The sequence below is a fragment of the Podarcis tiliguerta genome (genome assembly GCF_965153285.1).
Source record: "Podarcis tiliguerta genome assembly, chromosome: 8".
Classification (NCBI taxonomy): Eukaryota; Metazoa; Chordata; class Lepidosauria; order Squamata; family Lacertidae; genus Podarcis; species Podarcis tiliguerta.
Window position 1 is genome coordinate 8,637,124 of NC_139541.1, and position 26,780 is coordinate 8,663,903.

The 26,780-nt window shown below is 47.8% G+C and overlaps 1 protein-coding gene across 1 annotated transcript in view; it reads left to right on the top strand.

Annotated features, from left to right (window-relative positions):
• ALPL (alkaline phosphatase, biomineralization associated) overlaps positions 1–26,780 on the top strand; it is a 61,997-nt gene that overhangs the window by 32,333 nt on the left and 2,884 nt on the right. Inside the window, exons 5-10 of the mRNA XM_083454045.1 lie at positions 3,487–3,661; positions 9,101–9,276; positions 20,381–20,524; positions 21,773–21,842; positions 23,472–23,606; positions 24,415–24,606. Coding sequence (XP_083310171.1) covers positions 3,487–3,661; positions 9,101–9,276; positions 20,381–20,524; positions 21,773–21,842; positions 23,472–23,606; positions 24,415–24,606 — 892 coding nt within the window. The remainder of the gene's footprint in view (positions 1–3,486; positions 3,662–9,100; positions 9,277–20,380; positions 20,525–21,772; positions 21,843–23,471; positions 23,607–24,414; positions 24,607–26,780) is intronic.

Genomic DNA, 26,780 nt, shown 5'->3' on the forward strand with positions numbered 1-26,780 from the left:
GATGCAGTATATGGAACTTACAAACCAAGAGATAGAATGGAAAATTAAACAAATGAGACAGAGGACATTTGAATCAGCAGATAAATGTGGGAAGCTTCTTGCATGGCAATTGAAAAAAAGACAGAAACTGAACACTGTTACTTGTCTGGAGGAGGATGGAAGGAGTATATGTAAGCCGAATGAGATAAGTAACTGTTTTCAAAGTTATTTCAGGAAATTATATTCACAAGGGCCTGTGAAGGAACAAGAGATAGATGAATTTTTGGAAAATTATGGACTACCAAAAATCTCGGAACAGAACAGGCTGATTTTGAATCAAAAAATAACAGAACAAGAAATAGAGGAAGCCATTCAAAAGACACAATTGGGAAAATCTCCAGGACCAGATGGCCTGACGGCTAAATATTACAAGGTTTTGAAAGACTGTCTAGTACAACCATTGAAAGAAGTATGCAATGAGATACTGGAAGGGAAGGGGGCACCTGAATCGTGGAGAGAGGCTTTTATATCACTTATACCAAAAACTGAGACTGAAAAGAACCAGGTTAAAAACTACCGCCCGATCTCACTTTTAAATGTGGATTACAAAATATTTGCAGACATTTTAGCAAAAAGACTTAAGAAAGTGTTGATAGGTGAGATTCATAAAGATCAAGCTGGCTTTCTCCCGGGAAGACACATGTCGGACAATGTAAGGAATATAATTGACATTGTGGAGTTATTGGAAACAAACATTAATAGAAAAGCAGTATTGATTTTTGTGGACGCGGAGAAAGCCTTTGACAACATTTGTTGGAGCTTTATGAAAAAGAATCTCCAGGGGATGGGGGTAGGCCAAGGTTTTGAAAATGGTATAAGTGCAATATATTCTAAACAGAAGGCAAAACTAATTGTGAATAATGTGGTAACTGAAGAGATAGCTATAGAGAAAGGAACACGACAAGGATGCCCCATTTCTCCCTTACTTTTTATTTCAGTCTTGGAGATATTGTTAAACATGATTAGAAAGGACCAGTTGGTAAAAGGAATTCAGTTCGGAGCGAAAGAGTATAAGTTAAGAGCATTTGCAGATGACTTAGTCTTAACATTACAGCAGCCGAACACTAGTACAAAAAGAGTTTTAGAACTGATAGAAATATTTGGTCAAGTTGCAGGATTTAAATTGAATAAACAAAAAACTAAAGTGCTGGAGAAAAATCTAACAAATGAGGAAAAAGAGGCATTCCAAAAAGAAACTGGTTTGGGGTTAGCAAAAAAAGTTAAATATTTGGGGGTAAATCTGACATCGAAAAACGTGAATCTATTTAAAGACAACTATGATAAATGTTGGTCAGAAGTTAAGAAAGATCTAGACACATGGTCAGGATTGAAACTTTCTCTGTTAGGAAGAATCGCCGTTATCAAAATGAATGTATTGCCTAGAATGTTATTTTTGTTTCAGACTTTACAAATAATAGACAAGATGGATTGTTTCAAGAGGTGGCAGAAAGACATATCCAAGTTTGTCTGGCAGGGCAAAAAGCCTAGAATAAAATTTAAGATTTTAACAGATGCTAAAGATAGAGGAGGCTTTGCCCTGCCAGACTTAAAACTGTACTATGAATCAGCAGCATTCTGCTGGTTGAAAGAATGGCTGCGCCTCGAGAATGCAGACATCTTGGATCTTGAAGGATTTGATAATAGATTTGGTTGGCATGCATATCTATGGTATGATAAGGTAAAATCTCATAAAGGTTTCAAAAATCATGTTGTCAGGAAAGCTTTGTACAATGTTTGGATTCGATATAAAGATTTACTTGAAAGTAAAACCCCCAGGTGGTTGTCACCTATGGAAGCCAAAGAGGTGAAAAAATTGAATATGGGGCCACATTGGCCTAAATATTCTGAAATTATAGTACAGGATGGTGAACAACTGAAACTGAAAAGTTTTGAGGAGTTGAAAGACAAGGTGAGAGATTGGCTACATTATAGACAAATAAATGAAGCATTTAAACAGGACAGAAAGATAGGCTTCCAGATGGAGAGATCCAAACTAGAAACAGAATTGTTAGAACCCAATACTAAAAACCTATCAAGGATGTATAATTTGTTGCTGAAGTGGAATACTCAAGATGAAATGGTGAAGTCTAGTATGATTAAATGGGCACAAGATATTGGACATGATATTGAGCTTGCTGACTGGGAGCAGTTGTGCACCACTGGTGTTAAATTTACGGCATGTAATGCCTTAAGAGAAAACATTATGAAAATGATCTACAGGTGGTACATGACTCCTGCTAAGTTAGCGAAGATCTATCATTTGCCCAGTAACAAATGCTGGAAATGTAATGAAACTGAGGGAACCTTCTTTCACCTTTGGTGGACCTGCCCGAAGATTAAGGCATTCTGGGAAATGATCTATAATGAAATTAAGAAAGTTCTCAAGAGAACCTTTTTCAAGAAACCAGAAGCTTTTCTCTTGGGCATGGTGGGCCAAATGGTGTCAAGGAAGGACAAGACATTTTTTATGTACGCCACAACAGCAGCAAGAATTCTCCTAGCAAAGTATTGGAAAACGCAAGAACTACCCACGCTGGAAGAATGGCAGTCGAAGGTGATCGATTATATGGGATTGGCGGAGATGACTGGCAGAATTCGAGACCGGGGGAAGGAGGCGGTGGAAGAAGATTGGAGTAAATTTAAAGAATATCTTAAAAATCGTTGTAATTTGGATGAAAACTAAGGTTCAGGGCAATAAGAGGTAAAGAGCTACAGCTGTTAATACTAAGTTAAAGAAAATTTAATTGATGGAAAAAAAGGTATACATTGTTTGACTAAAAAGTTGCTGAAAAATCTGAAATAAGGATGCAGAAAAGGGGTGGTATGGGGAGGTCCATTTTATATGTTTGTTATTGTTTTTGTTTATGTTATTGTTATGTTTGTTTTTTATGTGGAAAAATAAAAATTACTTAAAAAAAAAAAAAAAAAAAAAAAAAAAAATGGAAGGATAATCTCATCCATAAGAAAAACCAACAACGATAATTTAAAGCTTTTGAAAAGTTTAAATAACGATTGACTGAAAAAACAGATTAAAACTCGCGTCAACTTTCTAAACGTCTGGGTGGGCGCGTCTAAACAAAGATGTTTTTAGCATTGCCAAAAAGAGCACAGCAAAGGGGCCTGCTAGATATCAAGGGGCAGGGAGTTCCCCATTACTTTTCATTTTTACAAATGCGGAACGGGTTTATGCGGCCCCTGTAAAGGTAAAGGGACCCCTGCCCATTAGGTCCAGTTGTGACCGACTCTGGGGTTGCGGTGCTCATCTCGCTCTATAGGCCGAGGGAGCTGGTGTACAGCTTCCGGGTCATGTGTCCAGCATGACTAAGCCGCTTCTGGCGAACCAGAGCAGCACACGGAAGCACCGTTTACCTTCCCGCCAGAGTGGTACCTATTTATCTACTTGCACTTCGTGCTTTCAAACTGCCCTTCTGCCATTGCTCCCCGCAGACCTACAACACCAACGCCCAGGTCCCAGATAGCGCTGGCACAGCCACGGCTTACCTGTGTGGGGTGAAGGCCAACGAGGGGACGCTGGGGGTCAGCGCGGCTGTGACGAGGTCCCAGTGCAACACCACGGCGGGGAACGAGGTGACCTCTATCCTCAAATGGGCAAAGGCAGCAGGTGAGTGGGACAACGGGTCCAAAACCAGGGGTGTCCAGTGGCTGCTTCCAACAGATAACTTTTACTGCCAGAGTTGGGTGAAAATTTATTTATTTATTGTAAAGCCACTTGCTGTTTGGAAGCAACCTTGTTTGTGTGCCCTCTGAATGCAAAAGTGAAAAGCTACTGGTGCTTTTCTGGGGGCAGGGATGCAGCTCAGGGACAGAGCTTCTGTTTTGTAGGCAGCAGGTTGCAGGTTCAATCACGGGGGGGGGGGGGGCTAGATTCCCAGAGAGCAGCTGCTTGTCAATGTCGGAGAAACTGATCTAGATGAGTCAGTGGCCTGACTTGATCCAAGGCAGCTTCCTATGTTCCCAGACTCTCCAAGTCTGGGATTTTCCAGGGATTTTCCAGGGACAGTCCCGGATTTACAGAAGCTGTCCCGGTTTCTAATTTGATCCTGGGATGTCCCACTTTTCCTTAGGACATCCCTATTTTCATCAGAGAAATGTTGGTGGGTATGGAGTTACACGACCCCCGAGCCAAGGAGATAAGTAACTATACAGTGGTACCTTCGAAGTCAAATGGAATGCGTTCCGGAAGTCTGTTTGACTTCCAAAATGCTCGGAAACGAAGCCATGGCTTCTGATTGGCTGCAGGAAGCTCCTGCAGCCAATTGGAAGCCGCGTCAGATGTTCGGGTTCCAAAGAACGTTCACAAACTGGAACACTCCCGTGTTTGGGAGCTAAAACGTTTGAGTTGCAAGGCGTTCGTCAACCAAGGTACGATTGTACAACCTTCAGAAGACAGCCCTGTATAGGCAAGTTTTTTTAATGTTTAAAGTTTTATCATGTTTTTATATATGTTGGAAGCCTCCCAGAGTGGCTGGGGCAACCCATTTAGATGGATGACGTATAAATATTATTGTTATTACGGCATGAAGGTAAAGGGACCCCTGACCATTAGGTCCAGTCACGGCCGACTCTGGGGTTGCTCATCTCGCTTTATTGGCCGAGGGACCCGGCTTGCAGCTTCCAGGTCATGTGGCCAGCATGACAAAGTCGCTTCTGGCGAACCAGAGCAGCGCACGGAAACGCCGTTTACCTTCCCGCTGGAGCGATACCTATTTATCTACTTGCACTTTGACGTGCTTTCGAACTGCTAGGTTGGCAGGACCAGGGACTGAGCAACGGGAGCTCACCCCGTCGCGGGGATTCGAACCGCCGACCTTCTGATCAGCAAGTCCTAGGCTCTGTGTTTTAACCCACAGCGCCACCCGCGTCCCTATTACGGCATAGGATGTCCCTATTTTGATCGGAGAAATGTTGGAGGTTATGTGTTCCTGTTTAAGCCAGCCCTTCCTTCTGAACCATGAGGAGTAGAATTTTGATTTTTTTTTAAAGGAAGGACTGTAGCTCAGTAGGAGGAGGGGCACAGCCCACAGCCTGGAAGGCCTGGAAGATCACATCTGGTGATCTAAGGCTTCCCCACCCCTGTTGATATCCTAATAATAAATTTGGTTTATTACTCACCCTTCACCCTAAGGCCCCAGGGCGCAGGGCCTTATAACAATTCAAAATGCAGCAGCTTTGAAACACATTGCAAGAGTAAAGCTCGCTGGTTGATAAGGCATTTTGAAAATCGTGGGCTTTGAGAGATAAATGATTGCTTATTATTCCGTTAACAGCACAATCAAGAGCAAGTACCTTCAAATTAAATGTGGCTTATTCCCAAGGGTACATAAGATGGCAGCTTAGGCTTTACCATCACTCAGCCTGTTATCTGCGTTTTTAAGACAAGGCCTGGCTTTTATCAATCCTTTTTTAAAAATCCATTTGTTCAATATGGGGCTTCAGTGAAAAGGTGCTGGAATTTTCCACTTTTCTCCCCAAATGGGGGAAGCATTTTTATTTATGGGTCTTTCCAGATCCAGAGCTGAATGTTGGGTTTTGCTCTCATTCTTGTGTGAAAATAGGTGGGCTTTTTTTTAACCGCCAAGCAAAAGTTTCCTCTTAAAACTTCACTTAGTAACAGATCGCAGATAGCTTTCTGGAAGGGTGTCAGAATGCTTTAACCACAATAAGTGCATTGTCCGGGACAAGAGCTGGACTTGAGACTGGTTTGATACGCAAGCAAAACAGAATCTTCGTGTCCAAGTTTTCGCAGCATTGGAGAGAAGGGCTGTATTAAAAGCCCAGTGGCAAAGCACATCAATTTGCACATGGAAGGTACCTGGTTTAATCGCTAAAATTGCTTGATAGGCCTGGAAACGGCTATCTGGTTGCTACTAGCAGGTGGCGTTGTGGGTTAAACCACAGAGCCTAGGGCTTGCCGATCAGAAGGTCGGCAGTTCGAATCCCCTCGACAGGGTGAGCTCCCGTTGCTCAGTCCCTGCTCCTGCCAACCTAGCAGTTCGAGTTTGAGGAAGTTAAGGGGTGATATGATAGCCATGTTTAAATATATAAAAGGATGTCACATAGACGAGGGAGAAAGGTTGTTTTCTGCTGCTCCAGAGAAGCGGACACGGAGCAATGGATCCAAACTACAAGAAAGAAGATTCCACCTAAACATTAGGAAGAACTTCCTGACAGTAAGAGCTGTTCGACAGTGGAATTTGCTGCCAAGGAGTGTGGTGGAGTCTCCTTCTTTGGAGGTCTTTAAGCAGAGGCTTGACAACCATATGTCAGGAGTGCTCTGATGGTGTTTCCTGCTTGGCAGGGGGTTGGACTCCATGGCCCTTGTGGTCTATTCCAACTCTATGATTCTATGATTCTAAGAAAACATGTCAAAGTGCAAGTAGATAAATAGGTACTGCTCCGGCGGGAAGGTAAATGGCGTTTCCGTGTGCTGCTCTGGTTCGCCAGAAGCGGCTTAGTCATGCTGGCCACATGACCTGGAAGCTGTATGCCGGCTTCCTCAGCCAATAAAGCGAGATGAGCGCTGCAACCCCAGAGTCATCAGCGACTGGACCTAATGGTCAGGGGTCCCTTTACTTTAACCAGGATGGCTAAGCTTTGCCTTTGTGTTTGGAGGCAGCTGTGCTTCCAAATACCAGTTTCTGCTGGAAGCCACAGGAGGAGAGAGGGCTCTTGTGCTCAGTTGGGTCCTGTTTGTTGGTTTCTCCTTGGGGCATCTGGGTGACCCCTCTGGGATCAGCACACTGGACTACATGAGCCATTGGCCAGATCCAGCAGCCAGGCTCCCCATTCATTCTTAACAGGAAGGAGCGTCTCCACCCCCATTGTTCTGCCCGGACACTGAGGTCCAGTGCCGAGGGCCTTCTGGCAGTTCCCCCAACAGGGAACCAGGCAGAGGGCCTTCTCGGTAGTGGCGCCCGCCCTGTGGAACGCCCTCCCACCAGATGTCAAAGAGAACAACAACTACCAGACTTTCAGAAGACATCTGAAGGCAGCCCTCTTTAGGGAAGCTTTTAATGTTTAATAGGTTATTGTGTTTTAATATTCTGTTGGGAGCCGCCCAGAGTGGCTGGGGAAACCCAGCCAGATGGGCGGGGTATAAATAATAAATTATTGTTGTTGTTGTTTAGTCGTTTAGTCGTGTCCGACTCTTCGTGACCCCATGGACCAGAGCACGCCAGGCCCTCCTGTCTTCCACTGCCACCCACAGTTTGGTCAAACTCATGCTGGTAGCTTCGAAGACACTATCCAACCATCTCATCCTCTGTCGTCCCCTTCTCCTTGTGCCCTCCATCTTTCCTAACATCAGGGTCTTTTCCAGGGAGTCTTCTCTTCTCGTGAGGTGGCCAAAGTATTGGAGCCTCAGCTTCAGGATCTGTCCTTCCAGGGAGCACTCAGGGCTGATTTCCTTCAGAATGGATAGGTTTGATCTTCTTGCAGTCCATGGGACTCTCAAGAGCCTCCTCCAGCACCATAATTCAAAAGCACCAATTCTTCGGCGATCAGCCTTCTTTATGGTCCAGCTTTATGGTCCAGCTTATTATATTATTGTTATAACAGTCTAAGGCAGCTTCCAGCACCCCTGGACTGCATCCCCTGGTAAGTACCAGGACCATCTGAGCAGATCCAGGAGGGCCCTGAATTGACCCTCTCCAGGTGAGGCTGGGAACATCTCCTGCCTGAAATGAGCATAGCACAAGGTCTGAACATAGAATCATAGAGTTGGAAGGGACCCTGATGATCATCTATCAGTGTTTCCCAAACTTGGGTCTCCAGCTGTTTTCGGACTACAATTCCCATCATCCCTGACCAGTGGTCTTGCTAGCTAGGAATGATGGGAGTTGTAGTAAAAAAAACAACAACAGCTGGAGACCCAAGTTTGGGAAACACTGAATTCCAGTCCACTCCCTGCAATGCAGGAATAGACAGCTGGCCCTTATGGGGATTGAACCTGCAACCTCTGCATTACATCTGTTCATGATAGAAAATTTGTGTGATTATACATATATGAGAAAAATTCCACCAGGATATTTATAAAAAGGGAAGCGCTATGTCACGCTGCTCAAAGAAGCGGCCCTCTTTATCGTCGCCGCTGAAATGTTTTGGAGGAGCCAAAGGCTCTGATCCTTTCCTGTTGTTGTTGTTGTTTTAAATGAATAAACAGATGGAAAATGCCAAGAAAACATTGCTTTTGAAAAATGCATTCTGTTGATGCTAAAAAAACAACAACCAATCCAACGTTTTGGACACGAGTCCATGGTTAAATGTCTGAAGAGGAACCTGTTTGATCGCTGTCCTTTCATGGCCCAGCTGGTTTGAGTGGCCTCGGTGGTCACACTGTGATTTTGGGGGTGTGCCCTGGAACGAAATCAGATCAAAGCCTGACATTTGCAGGTGCCCACACTCGGAACCTCTCTGCCCGCTTTTTCTCTCTTTCTGCCAAACAGAGCGCCTCTTTCCATGGATCAGCTGGAAACCGCGATTAAAAATAAACCCTCGGGTTCCCCCTCGACGGGGGTGTGTGCCCCCAGCTCCAATTACAAAGGAGGCTTGTGCCTGGCCTTGCTTTTATCCATGCTGCCCCCATGGGGCTGGTGCAGAGAGACGGTGGGGGAGAAGGAAGGAAGTGCGAAAAGCGAAGGGATGATCTGGAAGAGACACAGAACGCAGTTGTACTGCTTGTCCTCCGTGGGCTCCGAGGGACAGGCGAGGAGAGCCAAAAATCACTCTCGGCGAGATGATTAACTCCGCAGAGCGGAACAATGTTTAACCGGCTGTGTCGATAGACAGAATAATGTGTTTTCAGCAGCACGGTTTGACCCCGTTGCATGCCCAAGATGTGAGAGGGGTCATTTAGCTCGGGAGAAGAGGGGAGGGAGTTTGGTGGCGTCTTGCCCAGAAGGGTTTTTTTTGAGCTTCTGTGCCCGCTGAGTTTTGCCAAAGTTCATGCCGTCAGCCCTGGAAAGCCTCAACCTCCAGGCCTCCAGGAGGAAGAGCGCATCTTTGCCTTGACCGTGTTCTTCCTTTGCTTCTCTGGTCCCAGGCAAATCTGTGGGCATCGTCACGACAACGCGGGTCAACCATGCCACGCCGAGCGCGGCCTATGCGCACTCTGCCGACCGGGACTGGTACTCCGACAACGAGATGCCCCCTGAGGCCATCCAGCAGGGCTGCAAAGACATCGCACACCAGCTTTTTGAAAACATCCCAGACATTGAGGTGAGCGCGGGTCAGCCAAGAACAGCTGCGGGACGGTTTTAATATAAGAGGGGGAAAAGGGCAATGAAGAGTGGACAGGGCGGAGGGGACCTGTATAGCTCTGTTGGTTAGAGCATGGTTCTGATAACTCCAAGGTTGCAGATTTGATCCCCATATGGGAGAGCAGCATATTTCTGTATTGCAGGGGATTGGATCCTTAGCAGTGCTTTTTTTTTGGGGGGGGGGAACCTGGGGGTATGTACACCCCTAAACAATTTGTGAATCTACGTTTGGCCACATTGAGGGGCAGTATTTCAATATGAGTAGGAAAATGAGTAGGAAAATAGGGACGCGGGTGGAGCTGTGGGTTAAACCACTGAGCCTAGGGCTTGCCAATCAGAAGGCTGGTGGTTCGAATCCCAGTGACGGGGTGAGCTCCCGTTGCTCGGTCCCTGCTGCTGCCAACTTAGCAGTTCAAAAGCACGTCAAAGTGCAAGTAGATAAATAGGTACCGCTCTGGCAGGAAGGTAAATGGCGTTTCCGTGCGCTGTTCTGGTTCGCCAGAAGCGGCTTAGTCATGCTGGCCACATGACCTGGAAGCTGTACACCGGCTCCCTCGGCCAATAAAGCAAGATGAGCGCCGCAACCCCAGAGTCGGCCACGACTGGACCTAACGGTCAGGGGTCCCTTTACCTTTACCTTTTTAGGAAAATGAGAGTACCCCTAAACATTTTTATTTTACTTTTTAAGAAAAAAGCACTGATCTTCAGGGTCCCTCTAGAATTCTATGATTCTATGGATACCAAAAGCGGGGAATATAAATGAAATCACAGCGTATTTGGGGTGATTCTATCTCTCTTTGATGAGCCAATGTAGTGGTTAAAGCAGGGGTCAGCAAACCTTTTCCAGCAGGGGGCTGGTCCACTGTCCCTCAGACCTTGTGAGGGGCCAGACTATATTTTTTTGAGGGTGGGGATGAACAAATTCCTATGCCCCACAAATAACCCAGAGATGCATTTGAAATAAGAGGACACATTCTACTCATGCTGATACCCCAACCGTCCACGGGCCTGATTTAGAAGGCAATTGGGCTGGATCCGGCCCCCGGGGCTTAATTTGCCTACCCATGGGTTAGAATAATAGAATCCTCGAATTGTTGAGTTTGATGGGACCCCCTAGGGGTCATCTAGTCCACTCCCTGCAATGCAGGAATCTCAGCTAATAGGAGTATAGCATCTAGATCAAGGGAAGTAATAGTGCCACTATATTCTGCTCTGGTCAGACCTCACCTGGAGTACTGTGTCCAGTTCTGGGCACCACAGTTCAAGGAGGACACTGACAAACTGGAACGTGTCCAGAGGAGGGCAACCAAAATGGCCAAAGGCCTGGAAACGATGCCTTATGAGGAACGGCTAAGGGAGCTGGGCATGTTTAGCCTGGAGAAGAGGAGGTTAAGGGGTGATATGATAGCCATGTTCAAATATATAAAAGGATGTCACAAAGAGGAGGGAGAAAGGTTGTTTTCTGCTGCTCCAGAGAAGCGGACACGGAGCAATGGATCCAAACTACAAGAAAGAAGATTCCACCTAAACATGAGGAAGAACTTCCTGACAGTAAGAGCTGTTCGACAGTGGAATTTGCTGCCAAGGAGTGTGGTGGAGTCTCCTTCTTTGGAGGTCTTTAAGCAGAGGCTTGACAACCATATGTCAGGAGTGCTCTGATGGTGTTTCCTGCTTGGCAGGGGGTTGGACTCGATGGCCCTTGTGGTCTCTTCCAACTCTATGATTCTATGATCCGTATCAGATGGTTGTCCAACCTTTGCTTTAAAAACCTCCAAGGAAAAAGAGTCCACCACCTTCCGAGGGAGGCCTGCCACTGTCAAACGGCTCTTAATGCCAGGAAGTTGATCCTTTTTTGTAACTTGAAGCCATTGGTTTGAGTCCTACCCTCCAGAGCAGGAGACCACAAACTCGCTCCATGTGACAACCTGTCAGATATTGGAAGACGGCTCTCCTATCTCCTCTCAGTCTTCTCTTCTCCAGGCTAAACATCCCCAGCTCCCTCAAACGTTCCTCATAAGGCTTAGTTTCCGAACCCTCCACCATCCTAATCTCTTCCCCCACAGATGTAGAGCTCCCTGGGTGAGACCTTGGGCCTGTCCCTGCCTCTCAGCCTAACCTACCTCGCAGGATGGCTGTTGCGGGGATTAAACAAGGAGAGGCAGAACGATATACAGTCATGGTATATGAGAGCCAGTGTGGTGTAGTGGTTAAGAGCGGTAGTCACGTAATCTGGTGAACCGGGTTCGCTTCCCCGCTCCTCCACATGCAGCTGCTGGGTGACCTTGGGCCAGTCACACTTCTCTGAAGTCTCCCAGCCCCACTCACCTCACAGAGTGTTTGTTGTGGGGGAGGAAGGGAAAAGAGAATGTTAGCCGCTTTGAGACTCCTGAAGGGGAGTGAAAGGCGGGATATCAAATCCAAACTCTTCTTCTTCTTCTTCTTCTTCATGCCTCATGTTATGTTTGCTTCATGCTACGTTTTTTCAGGTTGCGTCCTGCGGTGACCTGGGTTACTTCCGGGTTTCACTGCTTGTGCATGTACAGTAGGGCTAAATCACGCTTCACGCATGCTCACAAGCACCAAATCACGCCGCTCACCTGTGCAGATCCGGTGCTTCAGGTTGCGGGCTTTTCATGTTGCGAACGGGCCTCTGGAACGGATCCCGTTCGCAACCAGAGGTACCACTTGGAGCTCCTTGTCGGGAATAGACGAGATGGAAATGCAGCAAATGAAGGAATTTGGGCCCTTGGATTAATAATAATAATAATAATAATAATAATTTTATTATTTATACCCCACCCATCTGGCTGGGTTTCCCCAGCCCTGTCCCTAGGGCCCACCCCTCAATGGTCTTCCCCCTGAATGTTTTTGCCTGACTGGTACCTGTCCCTGGACTCAGATAATGCCTCTTGCCTGCATGAACGGAGGCCAGAGAGGGATGCGTGGAAACTAGCCTACTGCGCGAAGGGAAAAATATTGCTCCACCTGCTTTTGCCCCACCCCTGGCATGTGTCACCCCCCCCCCCAGAAGGCAATGCGTCCCTTGGGGTTTCTAAAGGCTCCCCACCCCTGAGATGAGCGGTCCATTTAGCTCCCAGCACTGTCTCCTGGGACTGCAGAACGGCTCAGTCTCTGCCGCAAGCCTAATAATTATTCTACTTTGTGCAGAATGTACTATGCCGTACGTGGAAAACCATGGCCCTTCCTTGGGCGTTACTCTCTCGCTCTCTGGTTTCGGTAGCAAGCAGTTATTTCGGAGAGCAAGGTGGGTGGGTGCGAGAGGGACACAAAAGGGAGGATCCAGCTCTGGGTGGATTTATTGCCTTTTCAGTCCTGCTCCAAGGAGATCAGGGCGACTGAAAACGGCCTCCCTAACCCCATGTTATCCTCAGGCTAACCCTGTGAGGTATGCTAGGCTGAGTTCAGGGGTCACATGACCTCGTGGGAAACCTTTCCAGGGTCACATGACAGTGGTGCATAAGTGGGCGGAGCAATAGAGGTGAATCTTACATTTGCACCCTTGGCTGAGAAGCTCCCTAATGCGTACTTCTCGAAGCAATAGTTGAAGCACAGCAGTCCTTCAAAATTCACACTTCTCCAGATTTTGCAAGGCACTTCTACAAGCAAACAATAAGCACAACGATGCCTGTATTTGGGGAGAAATAACAAACAAAATGCATCCTATTCTGGGGAAATTGCTTGCAGAACCATGTTTATTATTATGATTATGATTATACTGATGAATTTTCACAAAGATCGAAACAACAACAGCTCAAATTGCTGTGGAGATGTGGAGATCTGAATTGAAGAGTGGAAAATTTAGAAAGCCAGGGAAGCGGAAAATTGACAGAATATTTAATCCCTGCCCCCAGCTCCCCTCAGATCTTTCATTTGGGGTGGGGTGGGGTGGGGAAGCTGCTCCCTGCCTTCTTTCTCTCAATGCTTCATGGTGCATAGAACATATACAAATTGAAATTGGTTAAAGCATGAGGAGTCTTACAGCAACAACAAAAATCTTTCTTTTTTAAAAGGAAACACCTTAAATTAGAGATTGTGGGGTGAATTACCATCTAAAGACTTGGCAGGGTCTTGGGAGAAAAACCTCTCTGTCTGTCTGTCTGTCTGTCTGTCTTGCAATGAGCTGAAAAACGGGTGGGATGAATGAAACAGAATCACCCATCCCACAACATTCACAGAAAAACCTCCTGTTTCTTTCAGGCAAACGTGGTTCTCTCTTCTTCTTCTTCTTCTTCTTCTTCTTCTTCTTCTTCTTCTTCTTCTTCTTCTTCCCTTCTTCCCTTCTTCCCTTCTTGCCTTGCATTGCAACTTTCTTTGCAAACCTTGGAAGTTAAACCAAGAAGTGGTTTGTCTCCCTGTGAGTCACAATGTTTCCTTGGTTGTGCATAAAGGATCATCTTTCTGCCCTTGAACCCTGCTCTTGTGGAAGATACACCACTGCTGTCCTGATTTGGTTCCCTTTTATTGAAAGCTAAAATCTCTAGCACAGATGGCTAGAGGGGTGGGCTGTATAAAAGTCGAGGAATCAGGTGACAGCCCTATGTTTTATCAGTTGCACAGATATTTCATCTGGAAGCGGGGGGCGGGGGGGAGGAATTTGGTTCGGGATCTCTTACTTCCCGAAAGAATAAACACACCTAATCGCAGCTACTCTTCAAAAGCCCCACTTCTCTGAATTTTGCAATGCCAAATCTTCCTGATGGATAAAAGTTTATATTGAAGGGAAATGCATTAGTGGAAAGGACATACCAAAACTTGCTGGCAAACATTAGGGGTAATTGCATGGGGGAAAAGTGTAGCCTAGGAGAAATTTGCATTCAGATACTGGCAAAATTTCCCGGGGACGTTGACGAAAAACTGCAAAGCGGTGTGAGAATGTGGAGAAGTGGAGATTGGAAAAAGGAGGAAAACCCCAAATGGGTGACTTCATCTATTCTTTGCCTGGAACAACAGCCAGGCTCTTGGCTGGCTGAGAAGGATAGGCCGAGGTTAGAAGCTTTTGGCGTTTCCCAAGCAGCTGATTTAACTATGCAGATCAGCTCAAAGAAAGCTTTCAGAGTGGCGAGTGGAAAAGTTGTGTGAATTGGCGGCTCGGGGGGGGGGGTGAGAGGGGAGGCCCTTGAGAAAGCAACCCAAGAAAGTCTCCGGCAGTGCAGACCCTTCCTCCTCCTCCTTCACGCCGGACCAGAGAGCCTGAATTGTGTCTCTGTTTCCCACAACAGCTGTTCTGGTCCTCTGCCTTGCAACCCAAAGAGGCGAGAGAATGCGAGTGAGCAGGGCGGCCTCTTCCCAGTCCCTGCCTGCACCTGGCACTCGGGCAACGAGCCCCTGTTGCTATTCAGGCCCACTCTCTCGAGGACCCAGCCAGCAGCCCCCACCTCCCCGGCCCGTTTCCCCCAAACGCAGGAAGCTGGCAAGGGCGAGAGAGTGCCAGGAGGCCAGAGGGCACCTCTCTGCAGATGCACTCCGCGTTCAGGGTGAAGAGAAGCTTGAAAGATGTGCCGTGGTGCCGTGCGTTAATCTTTTATCTGGGCCATTGTAGCAGAGCGCATCGGTTGCATCGTCACAGCAGGGCACCCCATGCCAGCTGGCACAGCTTGCCCAAAAGCAGAATCAATGCCTATTGTCTCAGCCAGTGGGTACAGCAGGAGGGGACACAGCTCCCCCTGGTGGTGGAATGATGCCAGCAGCGCCTAGAGGCGATGCTGATGTCTCTGTGGGCACAGAGGAGGTTCTGCGGGCAGCAATGGAGGCGTTGGATGACGGGCTGTAGCTGGGCACCCATTTGGTGCCTTGTGTGGCTAGTCTGGTCTGCAATGCAGGAATTTTAACTGTGATAGACGGCTATCTTAAAAACCTCCCGAGGAAGACTGTTCCCACTGCCAAACAGCTCTAACCGTCAGAAAGTTTAGCCATATGCTTAGTCAGAATCTCTTTTCTTGTAATAATAATAATAATAATAATAATAATAATAATATTTATACCCCGCCCATCTGGCTGGGTTTCGCCAGCTACTCTGGGCGGCTTCCAACAAAGTATTAAAATACAGTAGTCTGTTAAACATTAAAAGCTTCCCTAAACAGGGCTGCCTTCAGATGTCTTCTAAAAGTCTGGTAGTTGTTTTTTTCTTTGACATCTGTTGGAGGGCATTCCACAGGGTGGGTGCCACTACCGAGAAGGCCCTCTGCCTGGTTCCCTGTAACTTGGCTTCTCGCAATGAGGGAACTGCCAGAAGGCCCTCGGCGCTGGATCTCAGTGCCCGGGCAGAACGATGGAGGTGGAGACGCTCCTTCAGGTATACTGGACCGAGGCCGTTTAGGGCTTTAAAGGTCAGCACAGACACTTTGAATTGTGCTTGGAAACATACCGAGAGCCAATGTAGGTCTTTGGAGCCATTAGTTCAAGTCCTACCCTCCAGAGCAGGAGAAAACAAGCTTGTTCCCTCTTCCACACTACAGCTCTCGAAATGCAGAGAATAGTCACCCAGAGGTGGATTTAGGGGGATGCAACCAGTTTGGTTGCACTGGGTATGGAGCCTTTGGGGTGCTGCAACTATGATGTAGAATAGAAGGCTTGAGGCAGGGTGGGGGTGCCAAATTTTGGGCTTGCCCAGGGCGCCGCTGAAATTTGAGACCCCAAGATCTGCCATTGTCAAAGACCTTCTCTTCCTCCATGAATTTGTCTAATCCTCTTTTAAAGTCATCCTAGTGTGTGGTCATCGCTGCTTCCTGCCGCTGGGAGTTCCATAGTTTTACAATGCACTACAAGAAGTTCTTTCTTTTATCAATCTTCAGTCTTCCAGCATCCAGCTTCTTTGGATAGCCACGAGTTCTAGTGCTGCTCTCTGTGCCGCTCATAATTGTATAAACTTTCCTGTTGCCTCTGACTTATCTTTTCTCGAAACTTTTGCTCCCCAACAGAGGTTTCAGGGACACGAGTGATGCTGTGGTCTAAAGCACGGAGCCTCTTGGGCTTGCTGATTGGAAGGTGCAGGCATAGGCAAACTCGGCCCTCCAGATATTTTGGACTACAACTCCCATCATCCTTGACCACTGATCCTGTTAGCTAGGGATGATGGGTGTTGTAGTCCCAAAACATCTGGAGGGCCGAGTTTGCCTATGCCTGATTCAGAGGTACCCTTTCCCTCTGCCATACCTGATGAAGCAACCGCCAGACATCTTTTAAAGACACAAACTTTCCTCTTACCTTCCCTGCCTGAAACCCTGGGGATCCACTACTGCCGGTCAGTGTAGACAACATTGAGTTAGACAGGCCAAGGGTCTGACTCAGTATAATGCAGAGTCTTTTGGGTTTTTCAAACTCTTCAGCCTTTAAAAGTAATCAATATGCAATCAGGATCTTCCAGGCGCCCATGAACCTGGTGGCATGGCATTTTCCGGATGAAGAAACAGGGCTTTTTCCACGCTCCTCGGAGGACTTGAATCTAACAAATGCAGAATGAAATATATACCCCCAGGGCGAAGAATTTCCAGCTGAAGCAGGAGAGAAAAAGGGGGAGAGTTAGGGGGAGGAAAGGCCTGTTTCAATGCGGTGCTGGCCGCTCGCTGTGGCATTCATTCCTCTGGGTGAAGAGGCATTTTGCAGCGCGCAGGCAAGCCAGTTATTAGAAGCCACTAATGTTATGCAAGCACATGGGGGCTCCTGGGTTGCCCAGAGGAGGCTGAGCCAGGCAGCTCAGAAACTCAGCTGGCTTCCCACTCCCAGTTTTCTGAGGCCTTGCCATGGAATTAGGTTTCTCACCGGGCAAAACCGTGCGCTCTCCTGGCAGGTTGCGGAAGGCTCTGGGTCCCCGTGCGGCTGGTGGAGGAGGAAGGGCAGCAGTGAGGCACGAGTGCGAAACATAGATTTGTGCAAGAGAGGTGCTGGGGCCCAGAAGATTGGGCAGGGCCAGCCGCACCCTGCCACAAACCCCACAGAATGCTCTCCCCCCACCACAAAGGTCTGGCTAAGCCAGGCATGACCTCGCATTCCTGCTGCCTGCGGGCGCCTGGAGCGCTGCTGGGCGCCCTCCAAACAGCACTGGCCCAGGAACAGCCGGCGATGCCAGGGGAGATGTTAGCTTGGTTGCAGCAGCCGTGGCAGTGCAAACAGGCTGCCCCAGAGGCTCCAGCCACCCCGTGGTTTGAGCGACAGAGGTCAGTCTCCGGGCTCCTTTCACCGCTCGCATCGTCCGATGGAACCCGGCACCGCATTTCCCCCCGGGGTAAATAAATAGGGGTGGGTGTGTCTCTCTACTTCAAATAAACCCATGGCAAAAATAAAGCAAAAAGCTGAACCTGTTATTTAAGCAGCTTAATATGTCCATTAAAAAAAAAAAGAAGATAATAATTTTAACTTTCTTCTGCAATAATTACATGTTGGGCGAGCCAATTCTGTTGGGTGTGTAATTAAATATTCCCCTTCAAATCTCTTCCCCCCCACCCCACAACCTGGCCCAGTTCTGCTGCACTGCATGATTCACCTTCTAAGACCCTAAATCGGAGAAGGAGGTTGGAGTGCCAGCAAAGAAACGTAATTGTGGTCAAATAAACAGGCTCTCCATCGCAGGCCTTCACAGATGCAGCCCAGCTGAATTGTAAGCGCCTATTGGGCTGGACAGAGAGCCTGCAAAGGACATATTGCAGGAAGACAGACAGTCAGGAAGCATCTCTTTTAAACCCACAGAGGTTTATGAACCAGATGTAGGACTCTCCTTAGACTTTTCCTTCCCTTTCAAAATGTCTCTAGTACATAGCTGTCAACCGTCCCTTATTTGGCGGGAAACTCCCTTATCCCAGCGCCCTGTCCCGCTGTTGTCCCTTATTGATGATGTCCCTTAAATTTCCCGGGTTTCAAAGGAAGCAGCTCCTCTCCCTCCCTCCCTGCCGGCCAGGGAGGAGGGAGGCTCCAACTGTGTTGCTTAGCTGTCCGGCCTGCCCCCCTCCGGCCTCCTCTCACCAGCCTCGGCCCCCGGGAGCCTTGAGAGGAGAGTGAGGGCAACCATAGAGAAAGCAGTTCAGAGAGAGGAGGCGGAGGCGCGGGTAGGTGTTCCAAGGGCTAACCATAGAGGGGGAAAGCAGAGGAAGGACCGCAAGCACTTCTCCCATAGATTTGTAGTGGTAGACTAGCATAGATGATCTGATCTGCGGGTTTACTTTGGGTGCTATTCCCCCCCCCTTCCTCCCGCCCCGCCTGATGGAACTGAGAGCTGCAGATGGAGCACGAGAGAAAAGATACAGAACTGCAGCAGCATCTTCGTAGCTTGGGCTTCGTTTTGCGCGAAAAGTGGTTGCTGCTTGTAGTTATTTAATTGCAGCGTTTCATCAGCTGGTGTCTTGAGCAGCAACCTCTGGAAACGAAGGGCTAAAAACCGGCGCTGCTCTCCCAAATTATCTGGCCCCTTTTAACTTCGTATTTCAGCTGGTTGTCTAAAATCCCTTATTTTGGCTGCTGATCCCTTATTTTCGAGGCTGCTGGTCCCTTATTTTCAAATCTGCAACTTCACAGCTATTGCTCTAGTGCCTGCTCAGCAATTCCCTTCTTGGGCCAAGTTTTCTATTAACATTCTAACACTCCACCTGAGGCCCCTTCTTTTATTCTGTCTGAACCGGTGCAAAGAGGGAAACTGAGCAGAATGAGAGAGGAGGTTCTTTGAAACCTCATTTTGGGAGGTTTGTTTATCCACGTCTTAAAACCACAATTCCTGCAGTTGTCCCACAAAACTGGAGCCAAGGTGTTCTCGTTCGCCCCAGAGCCAAAGTGGCATGATAAAATGTCCAGAACATGGAAAGGTCCTCAGATACACCCTGCTGAGTCAGACGGTGTTCTGTTTACACTGGAACAAACTGTCCACCTTGACTCGCATTCCCGGTTACTTGCCTGCCTTATCGCAGGAGCCCGTCGGGCGCTGCAGTAGACACAGTGCCAGAACTGGGCAGGACGCAGATGCCCTAAGCTGCTTTGTTGCCCATCAGGCTCAGGACCTGCTGCTCTGGCCAGCAGCAGCTTTGCAGGGTCTTGGGCAGAGAAGCAGCACTCCAGCCAGCCTGCTCTGTAACTAGGGTGGCAGGTGGCGCTGTGGTCTAAACCACTGAGCCTCTTGGGCTTGCCGATCGGAAGGTGGGCGGTTCGAATCCCCGCGACGGGGTGAGCTCCCGTTGCTCTTTCCCAGCTCCTGCCAACCTAGCAGTTCAAAAGCACACCAGTGCAAGTAGATAAATAGGTACCGCTGCAGCGGGAAAGTAAATGGCGTTTCCGTGCACTCTGTTTTCCGTCACGGTGTCACATTGCGCCAGAAGCAATTTAGTCATGATGGCTGCATGACCTGGAAAGCTGTCTGTGGACAAACACCGGCTCCCTTGGCCTGAAAGCGAGGGAACCCCATAGTTGCTTTGACTGGACTTAGCCGTCCAGGGGTCATTTACCTCTTTTTTTTTTTTTACCTGCTCTGAAACTCTCTGCCAGGGATTGAACCTGATGCAGCACGTTGGCGACTGATACACTCACAATAATTACCAAAATAATTATACATTCTTTATCCATCTTCTGAGAAAAATACAAAACCTTGTGCAAAGCCTAAAAAGATAAAGAAAACAAAAGCATTTGAAAAATCCATTGAAACCAGACATTATAAGCTCATCTTAGGTTGGGTAGTTCGTAAGTCTCTGTGGCTTTGCACAAGGTTTTGTATTTTTCTCAGAAGGTTGATAAAGAATGTATAATTATTTTGGTACTGTAATTCTTGTACGGTAATATTAGTCGCCAACGTGTTGCATGAGTCGTACTACTTCTATCAACAGCACAGGTTGCATTTTTCCAGGGGATTGAACCTGAGGCTTTCCCCACGTGTCTCACCACTGGCCTGTGGCCCTGCACTCAGCCACTGGTATCTTTTTCATCAGCTGAGCACATCGTCCTCTTCCCACTGCAGCCTCAAGCTTAGCAAGCCGCTCTGAAAGTCTTTTCGATCCAAGCGATACTGTGATGTCCATGCTCACTCTTGCATGCCAGGTAGAAACAGACTCCTTTCCTTGCCTTCTGCTCAGGTGATTATGGGAGGGGGTCGGAAGTACATGTTCCCCAAGAACACCAGCGATGTGGAATATCCGAACGAGGAGAAGTTCAGGGGGACTCGGCTGGATGGCAGGAACCTCATTGAGGCATGGAGGAAGACAAAACCAAAGGATAAGGTAAATGGGACATTTTTGCAACCCTCCGGGTAAAGTCTGGGGTGGCGATTATGATCGCAATGATGTTCCACCCCACCCCAATCTCCCAGCAGCCAGGGGCTTTCCCAGTTTGATTTCCTTGGGGTGAAGTTTGGCAGAGGCTGCGGTGTCTGTAGAATATACGGTTTGATTCGCACAAATATCCAACCTGAGCATGAGATGTTCACGGCATTGACGCCCCAACAGATCTTGCGTCTCCATCAGTCGCTGCTTGGGGTCCAGCACAGAGCAAGCAGGTCTTTGGTCTTCCAGCTTCCAACCTGTTTCCGGCTCAACTCTGTCTCTTGTTCTCCTACCTAGCAGGAAGGAGAGTGGGGTCCATGAGCCTGGAGGGAACCATCCTTCAGTTGTAGCTCTTGTGGCTCATTCTTCTGGGATGCTGATCAGGACACTTATATGGCCAGCTAAGGTCAATGACTTACAAAGAAACCTGTCTAACCAGTTCAGCAACAGAATCTTCTCTTAGATCCTAACCTTCACTGGGTATAGGACCCCATGGGATGCAGGTGGTGCTGTGGTCTAAACCACTGAGCCTAGGGCTTGCCGATCAGAAGGTCGGCGGCTCAAATCCCCATGACAGGGTGAGCTCCCATTGCTCTTTCCCAGCTCCTGCCAACCTAGCAATTCGAAAGCACGCCAGCGCAAGTAGATAAATAGGTACCGCTGCGGCGGGAAGGTAAACAGTGTTTCCGTGTGCTCTGGTCACGGTATTCTGTTGTGCCAGAAGCGGTTTGGTCATGCTGGCCACATGACCTGGAAAGCTGTCTGTGGACAAACGCCGGCTCCCTCAGCCTGAAAAGCAAGATTTGAGTGCCGCGACCCCATTGTTGCCTTTGACTGGACTTAACCGTCCAGGGGTCCTTTATCTTTTTTACCTTTTATAGGACCCCAAGAACTGGAAAGGACTGCGGGCATCACCCAGAGTGATCCCCCCAAACCCACAACAATAATGACAATCCCAGTTGGGGATCTGTTTGGTCCCAGTTCTCCTCCTGGTCATCCTCACACTCTACTATAGTCATGAAAACAAACCCAGTGGCTTTGATGAGAGGGGCCCAATCCATACAACCCCTTGGAAGTACTGCTATTTCACCTCATCACTGCACCAGTTTAGTAGACCACCACCAAAGGTGCTCCTCAGTGGCAAATTGATTCTTCTCTCTCTCTCTCTCTCTCTCTCTCTCTCTCTCTCTCCCTCTCTCCCCCCAGAACGCCTTTTATGTGTGGAATCGGACAGAACTGATGAAGCTTGACCTGAACAAGGTGGACTATTTAATGGGTGAGTTTCTAGTTCATGAGGGGTGATCAAGAATTTTGGATTAGGTTGTCAGCAATAGGCTGATGGCACTCAGCTCTATTTCTCCTTTACATCTGCAGGTGTGGCAGTGGAAGTGCTGGACCATTGCCTTGCCTCCGTAATGGACTGGATGAGAGCCAACAAACTGAAGCTCAATCCAGATAAGACAGAGGCAATCTTAGTGGGTGGTTCCCTAGACCAAATAGATGGGAGGTTGACTGCTCTTGAGGGAGTTACACTTCCTCTGAAGGAGTGGGTATGTAGCTTGGGGGTCTTCCTGGATCCTTTGCTGTCACTCGAGGCTCAGGTGGTCTCAGTGGCCCCGAGTGCTTTCCATCAGCTTCGGCTGGTGGCCCAGCTGCACCCCTATCTGGACAGAGACAACCTAACTACTGTTGTCTATGCGTTGGTAACTGTTAGAATTCCTGCTCCGTGATTGCAGTCATGGGATTGTTGTCTATAACATGACGGTATATGTTTTGACTCCACAGAGTGGGAAGTGACAGGATGTTTGTGTTACTGTGTTCCGTGAAGGGGGACTATTGTCCTTTGTTCTTCCTTTGTGCTGTCTGATGCTAGAGAGAGAGGGAGCCATGTTGCAGTGCTCCGTGTGTGCTTATATGTAAATAAAGTAGATTAGCCAAAATGCTGAGTCGCTGAGGTCTCTTATGCAAGCTGCACAAACTCTGCGGATCCCTAAGTGTGCTGATGTCTGTTGGCATCGGTCGCTGTGATTTTCGGGCTGAAGAAAGCTCCTGAAGCTCCCAAACAATCGACCAGGAGGGTTAGACTACTGCAGTACATGGGGCTGCCTCTGAAGATGGCTCTGAAACTTCAGCTGGTGCAGAATTTGGCGGCTGGGTTGCCATGGTGAGGCAGTTTGAGCATAATGCACTGGCTGCCAATTAATTTCTGGGCCCAATTCAAAGTGCTGGTTTTTACCTATAAGCCCTTAAACTGCTCAGGACTACAATACCTCAGAGACCTCCTCACCCCATATAAGCCAACTCTGTGTCCATCATTTGAGGCCCTTCTTCATGTACCTCCTCCATGCGAGGTCCTGAGGGTGGCAACACGAGAACGGGGCCTTATCTGCAGTGGCTCCCCGTCTGTGGAATGCTCTCCCCAAGGAGGCTCACCTGGCACCTTCATTATACACCTTTAGGCACCAGGCAAAAATGTTCCTCTTCAACCAGGCCTTTGGCTGATTAACAGCCAATGCCCTTTTATATGTGTTGTGGGAGGGGGAGATTATTGGTTTGTTTTCGTTCTTATTTTTATTATGTCTTTTGTGTATTTTTAATGTTGTGAACCACCCTGAGATCCACTGATGAAGGGTGGTATACGTATTTAATAAAAAACTATAAAAAATATTATTAGGCAACATGTGTGCCTCAGACACCCTTCGCATCTGCTGCCTGAAGCAGCCAGCTGACTCTGTCCAATGTTAGAGCCGGCCCTGACTATGTTGGCTGCATGCTATGCCAGCGTTGTGGAGAAATGCAAACATGTAATACACAGACAAAATCATTATTTAAGTGAGATCAGGGACTCGAATGGAGCATGAGAGTTAACGAGGCTGTCACTCACACCTCTGGCTTTCGTCCGCAGGTCTCTTTGAGCCAATTGACCTGGTGTACGAGCTGAACAGGAACAACGAAACAGACCCTTCTCTGACGGAAATGGTGGAGGTGGCCCTCAAAATCCTCCAGAAGAACCCTCTTGGGTTCTTCCTTCTAGTAGAAGGTGAGAGGAGGAAGAAGGTGTGGAGAAGGCAAGGGACCACCATAGGAGACACCACTGTTCCTGCGTGCTGATTCAAAGGCCAGTTTTCAGCGATTGTGGAGGGTGACAGCAGAACTAGTTGGGCCACTGGCCTGATCCAGCACGCCCTTCTTATATTCTTAAAGCACCAAAGGAATAACCCTTGGTTCATATACAACACAACACCATGGTTTCTTTTAAGCCATTGTTGGTTTAGCAAGCCATGAGTTGCCCCACAGACAAACAAACCATGGTTTGCTTCTTCAAAGTATGGTTTGCTTTCCAGCTGCTCTTGCCCTCGCGCCTTTGTAGCTTGGTGAGCATCTGGGGTGGGGTTGCCAAGCAAACCGTGGCCAAGTTCACACATAACACCAAACCATGGTTGAAACAAACTAGATTCTGACTGTGGTCTGTTGGCGGTAAAACAACAACATATGAAACAGGTTGTCTCTGATTTTGGTTTCTGGTGGCTGGTTTTGTTATATTTGTTTCATATCGCTGGTTTTATGGAAGATGTTTGTATAAATTTGTGTATCCTAGCAAATTGTTATGTACTGCCCTGGGAATTTCAGAATCCAGATTCTGAAGGGCAGAGTACAAATTCAATTTTAGTAATGATGATAATATTTGAGTGTTGGTGGGCTCTCCTTTGCTGGAGATATTTAAGCAGAGATTGGGTGGCCATCTGCCAGGGATTTTTCAGCAGCAATTCCAGCATTGCAAGGGTTGGGACTAGAGGACAATTGGGGCGCTTCTTACAGTTTTCTGATTCTAATAATTCCTTCCGCAGGAGGCAGGATTGACCATGGACACCACGAAGGAAAGGCAAAGCAGGCTTTGCATGAAGCTGTGGAGATGGATCGGGCAATTGGCCGGGCTGATATCATGACCTCTTCTGAGGATACCCTGACCGTGGTTACTGCAGATCATTCCCACGTCTTCACTTTTGGAGGGTATACGCCCCGCGGCAATCCCATTTTTGGTATGTTGACACGCACACAAGCTTACATCCACGGCATAGATGAGAGGTTAAACATGCCCTATGGTCGCAGTTTGCAACCACCTGGAGGGGCCATTCTTGACATTTAAGAGTCGCAGTAGTGTTTTCATCTCCCCCCTGTTCCCATCGTCTTTTCCCACTTCATTGCAGCTTGAAAATGTGGAGCTCTTTGTTGTTGTTTTAATGTAGAGTACCGAAGTACGATTCAACTACCAAGCTGGTCAGTTTCTGTCATTGGAATGGAGGGCAGGCAACTGCTCTGCCTCAGGTTGCCAAAGTTGTTGAGCGGTTTTTTTTTTTTTTTTTTGCAAAATCTAAAAAGAATAAGTTTTTGAGCTATTTTTAAGGGACATCGCCCAAAACGACACTACCGACGCGGGTTGCTGTATGCCTGTATTTTTCCAGACATTTCAACAATTTCCACCTGGTGTCAGGCTTCAGAGAATCATACCCCTCCCATGGCGGTAGCCAAGAATCAGATAAACAAGAAGAAGTCTTACCAAGTAATTTATTCAATGTTCACAGAGAGAGAAGGAATGTAGTTTCCCTTAAATAATGGCGTCACTCCGAGTAAAGTCTCACCAGCTCCGTCTCTCCTATTATACGTCATCCCTACATTGGCTGATCTGAGCTTTCTGCCTCAGAGCTCTCTGTTCTACTACTCTCAATGGCTGCCTGGTCCTGGGAGGGTGGGGTCAGGAATGCTTTCAAAAGACAGTGAGTCTGTCAGCTGTCTCTCCCCTGCTGCTGCTTCTTTCTGCTGTTCCTCTCTCAGTATTTCCTCTCTGCAGCCTCTGAGCTATGCCCTTCTGCAAACCACTTTTCTAAATCTATACGGTCCTCCTGTTCTCAGGAAGGTTCAGGAGAAGGGAGGGCAGCGGTCCCCACCATTCCTCCTCAGTCCAGCCCCTGACACCCGGCCCCTGTTTCCGACAGCCGATTCCCAGCTATGTCTGGGAAATTCTGGACACAGGGCAACCCTATCTTGGGCGGGTGGCCTTACAAGCAAAGAGTTTCAGGTGCTCTCCAGTCATCTTTCTGCTTTCACATCAACCAGCCTTGTTCTTGGAGATGACCGACTGAAGTGGGTGTCCCATGTGGGTGTCGGGTATGTGTTTGTGGATCTGTCCACATACTTATTCTCTGTAAAGATAATTGCAGATGCACCCCCTGAGGGTTTGCTGGAGCATTCTCCACAGCTAATTTTCAAAGAAACATTTGTGGTTAACGTTTACAGTGTTTTGGAATATTTCCCAGAGCAGAGTTAAAAACTCCTAGCAGGCAGGCATGGTTTTAGTTTTTTTTTTTTTAAAAAAAAAACTTCATGTGCATTTCAGATTCATTCCGCTTTCCTGCAACAAAACAGGACCCCTGCTGATGATCAGGGATGTCAAAAAATTCACATGAAAACAGAAACAGGAGTGGAAATTACCGAGGTTCATGAACTTGTCCCGTGTTTGGAACATAAATCAATGTAGCAGAAATCAATTAGGCATTCACTGCTGCCGCGGTTGCTTTCAGTCTGCAAACAGTACGAAATGGATTACATTGTTTTGCCCCATTTACATTGAAATGAATGGTGTGGAATAACGTAATAACAACACAATTTATCTAATTAATTACATAAATTGTGTAGGTTACATACTCTTGCCACAGAAGCCAGGGAAACTAATAACTTTTTGGCAGAAGCCGAACTGCAGAGGAATGCAAACACTGCTGCGTGCCATGAAATTCAGCGCAGAATGGTTAATCGTTGCTCACAGACTGTCTCGCCAGAGTGGTGCATGCTCTGGCTGTCTCCCGTTTGGACTACTGCAATGTGCTCTGCGTGGGGCTACCTTTGAAGGTGACCCGGAAACTACTACTAATCCAGAATGTGGCAGCTAGACTGGTGACTGGGAGCGGCCTAAAGGATCTTCACTGGCTCCCAGTACGTTTCCGAGCACAATTCAAAGTGTTGGTTCTGACCTTTAAAGCCCTAAACGGCCTCGGTCCTATATACCTGAAGGAGCGTCTCTATCCCCCATCGCTCAGCCCAGACACTGAGGTCCAGCGCCAAGGGCTTTCTGGTTGTTTCCTCCCTGTGAGAAGCGAGATTACAGGGAACCAGGCAGAGGGCCTTCTCGGTAGTGGCACCCGCTCTGTGGAATGCCCTC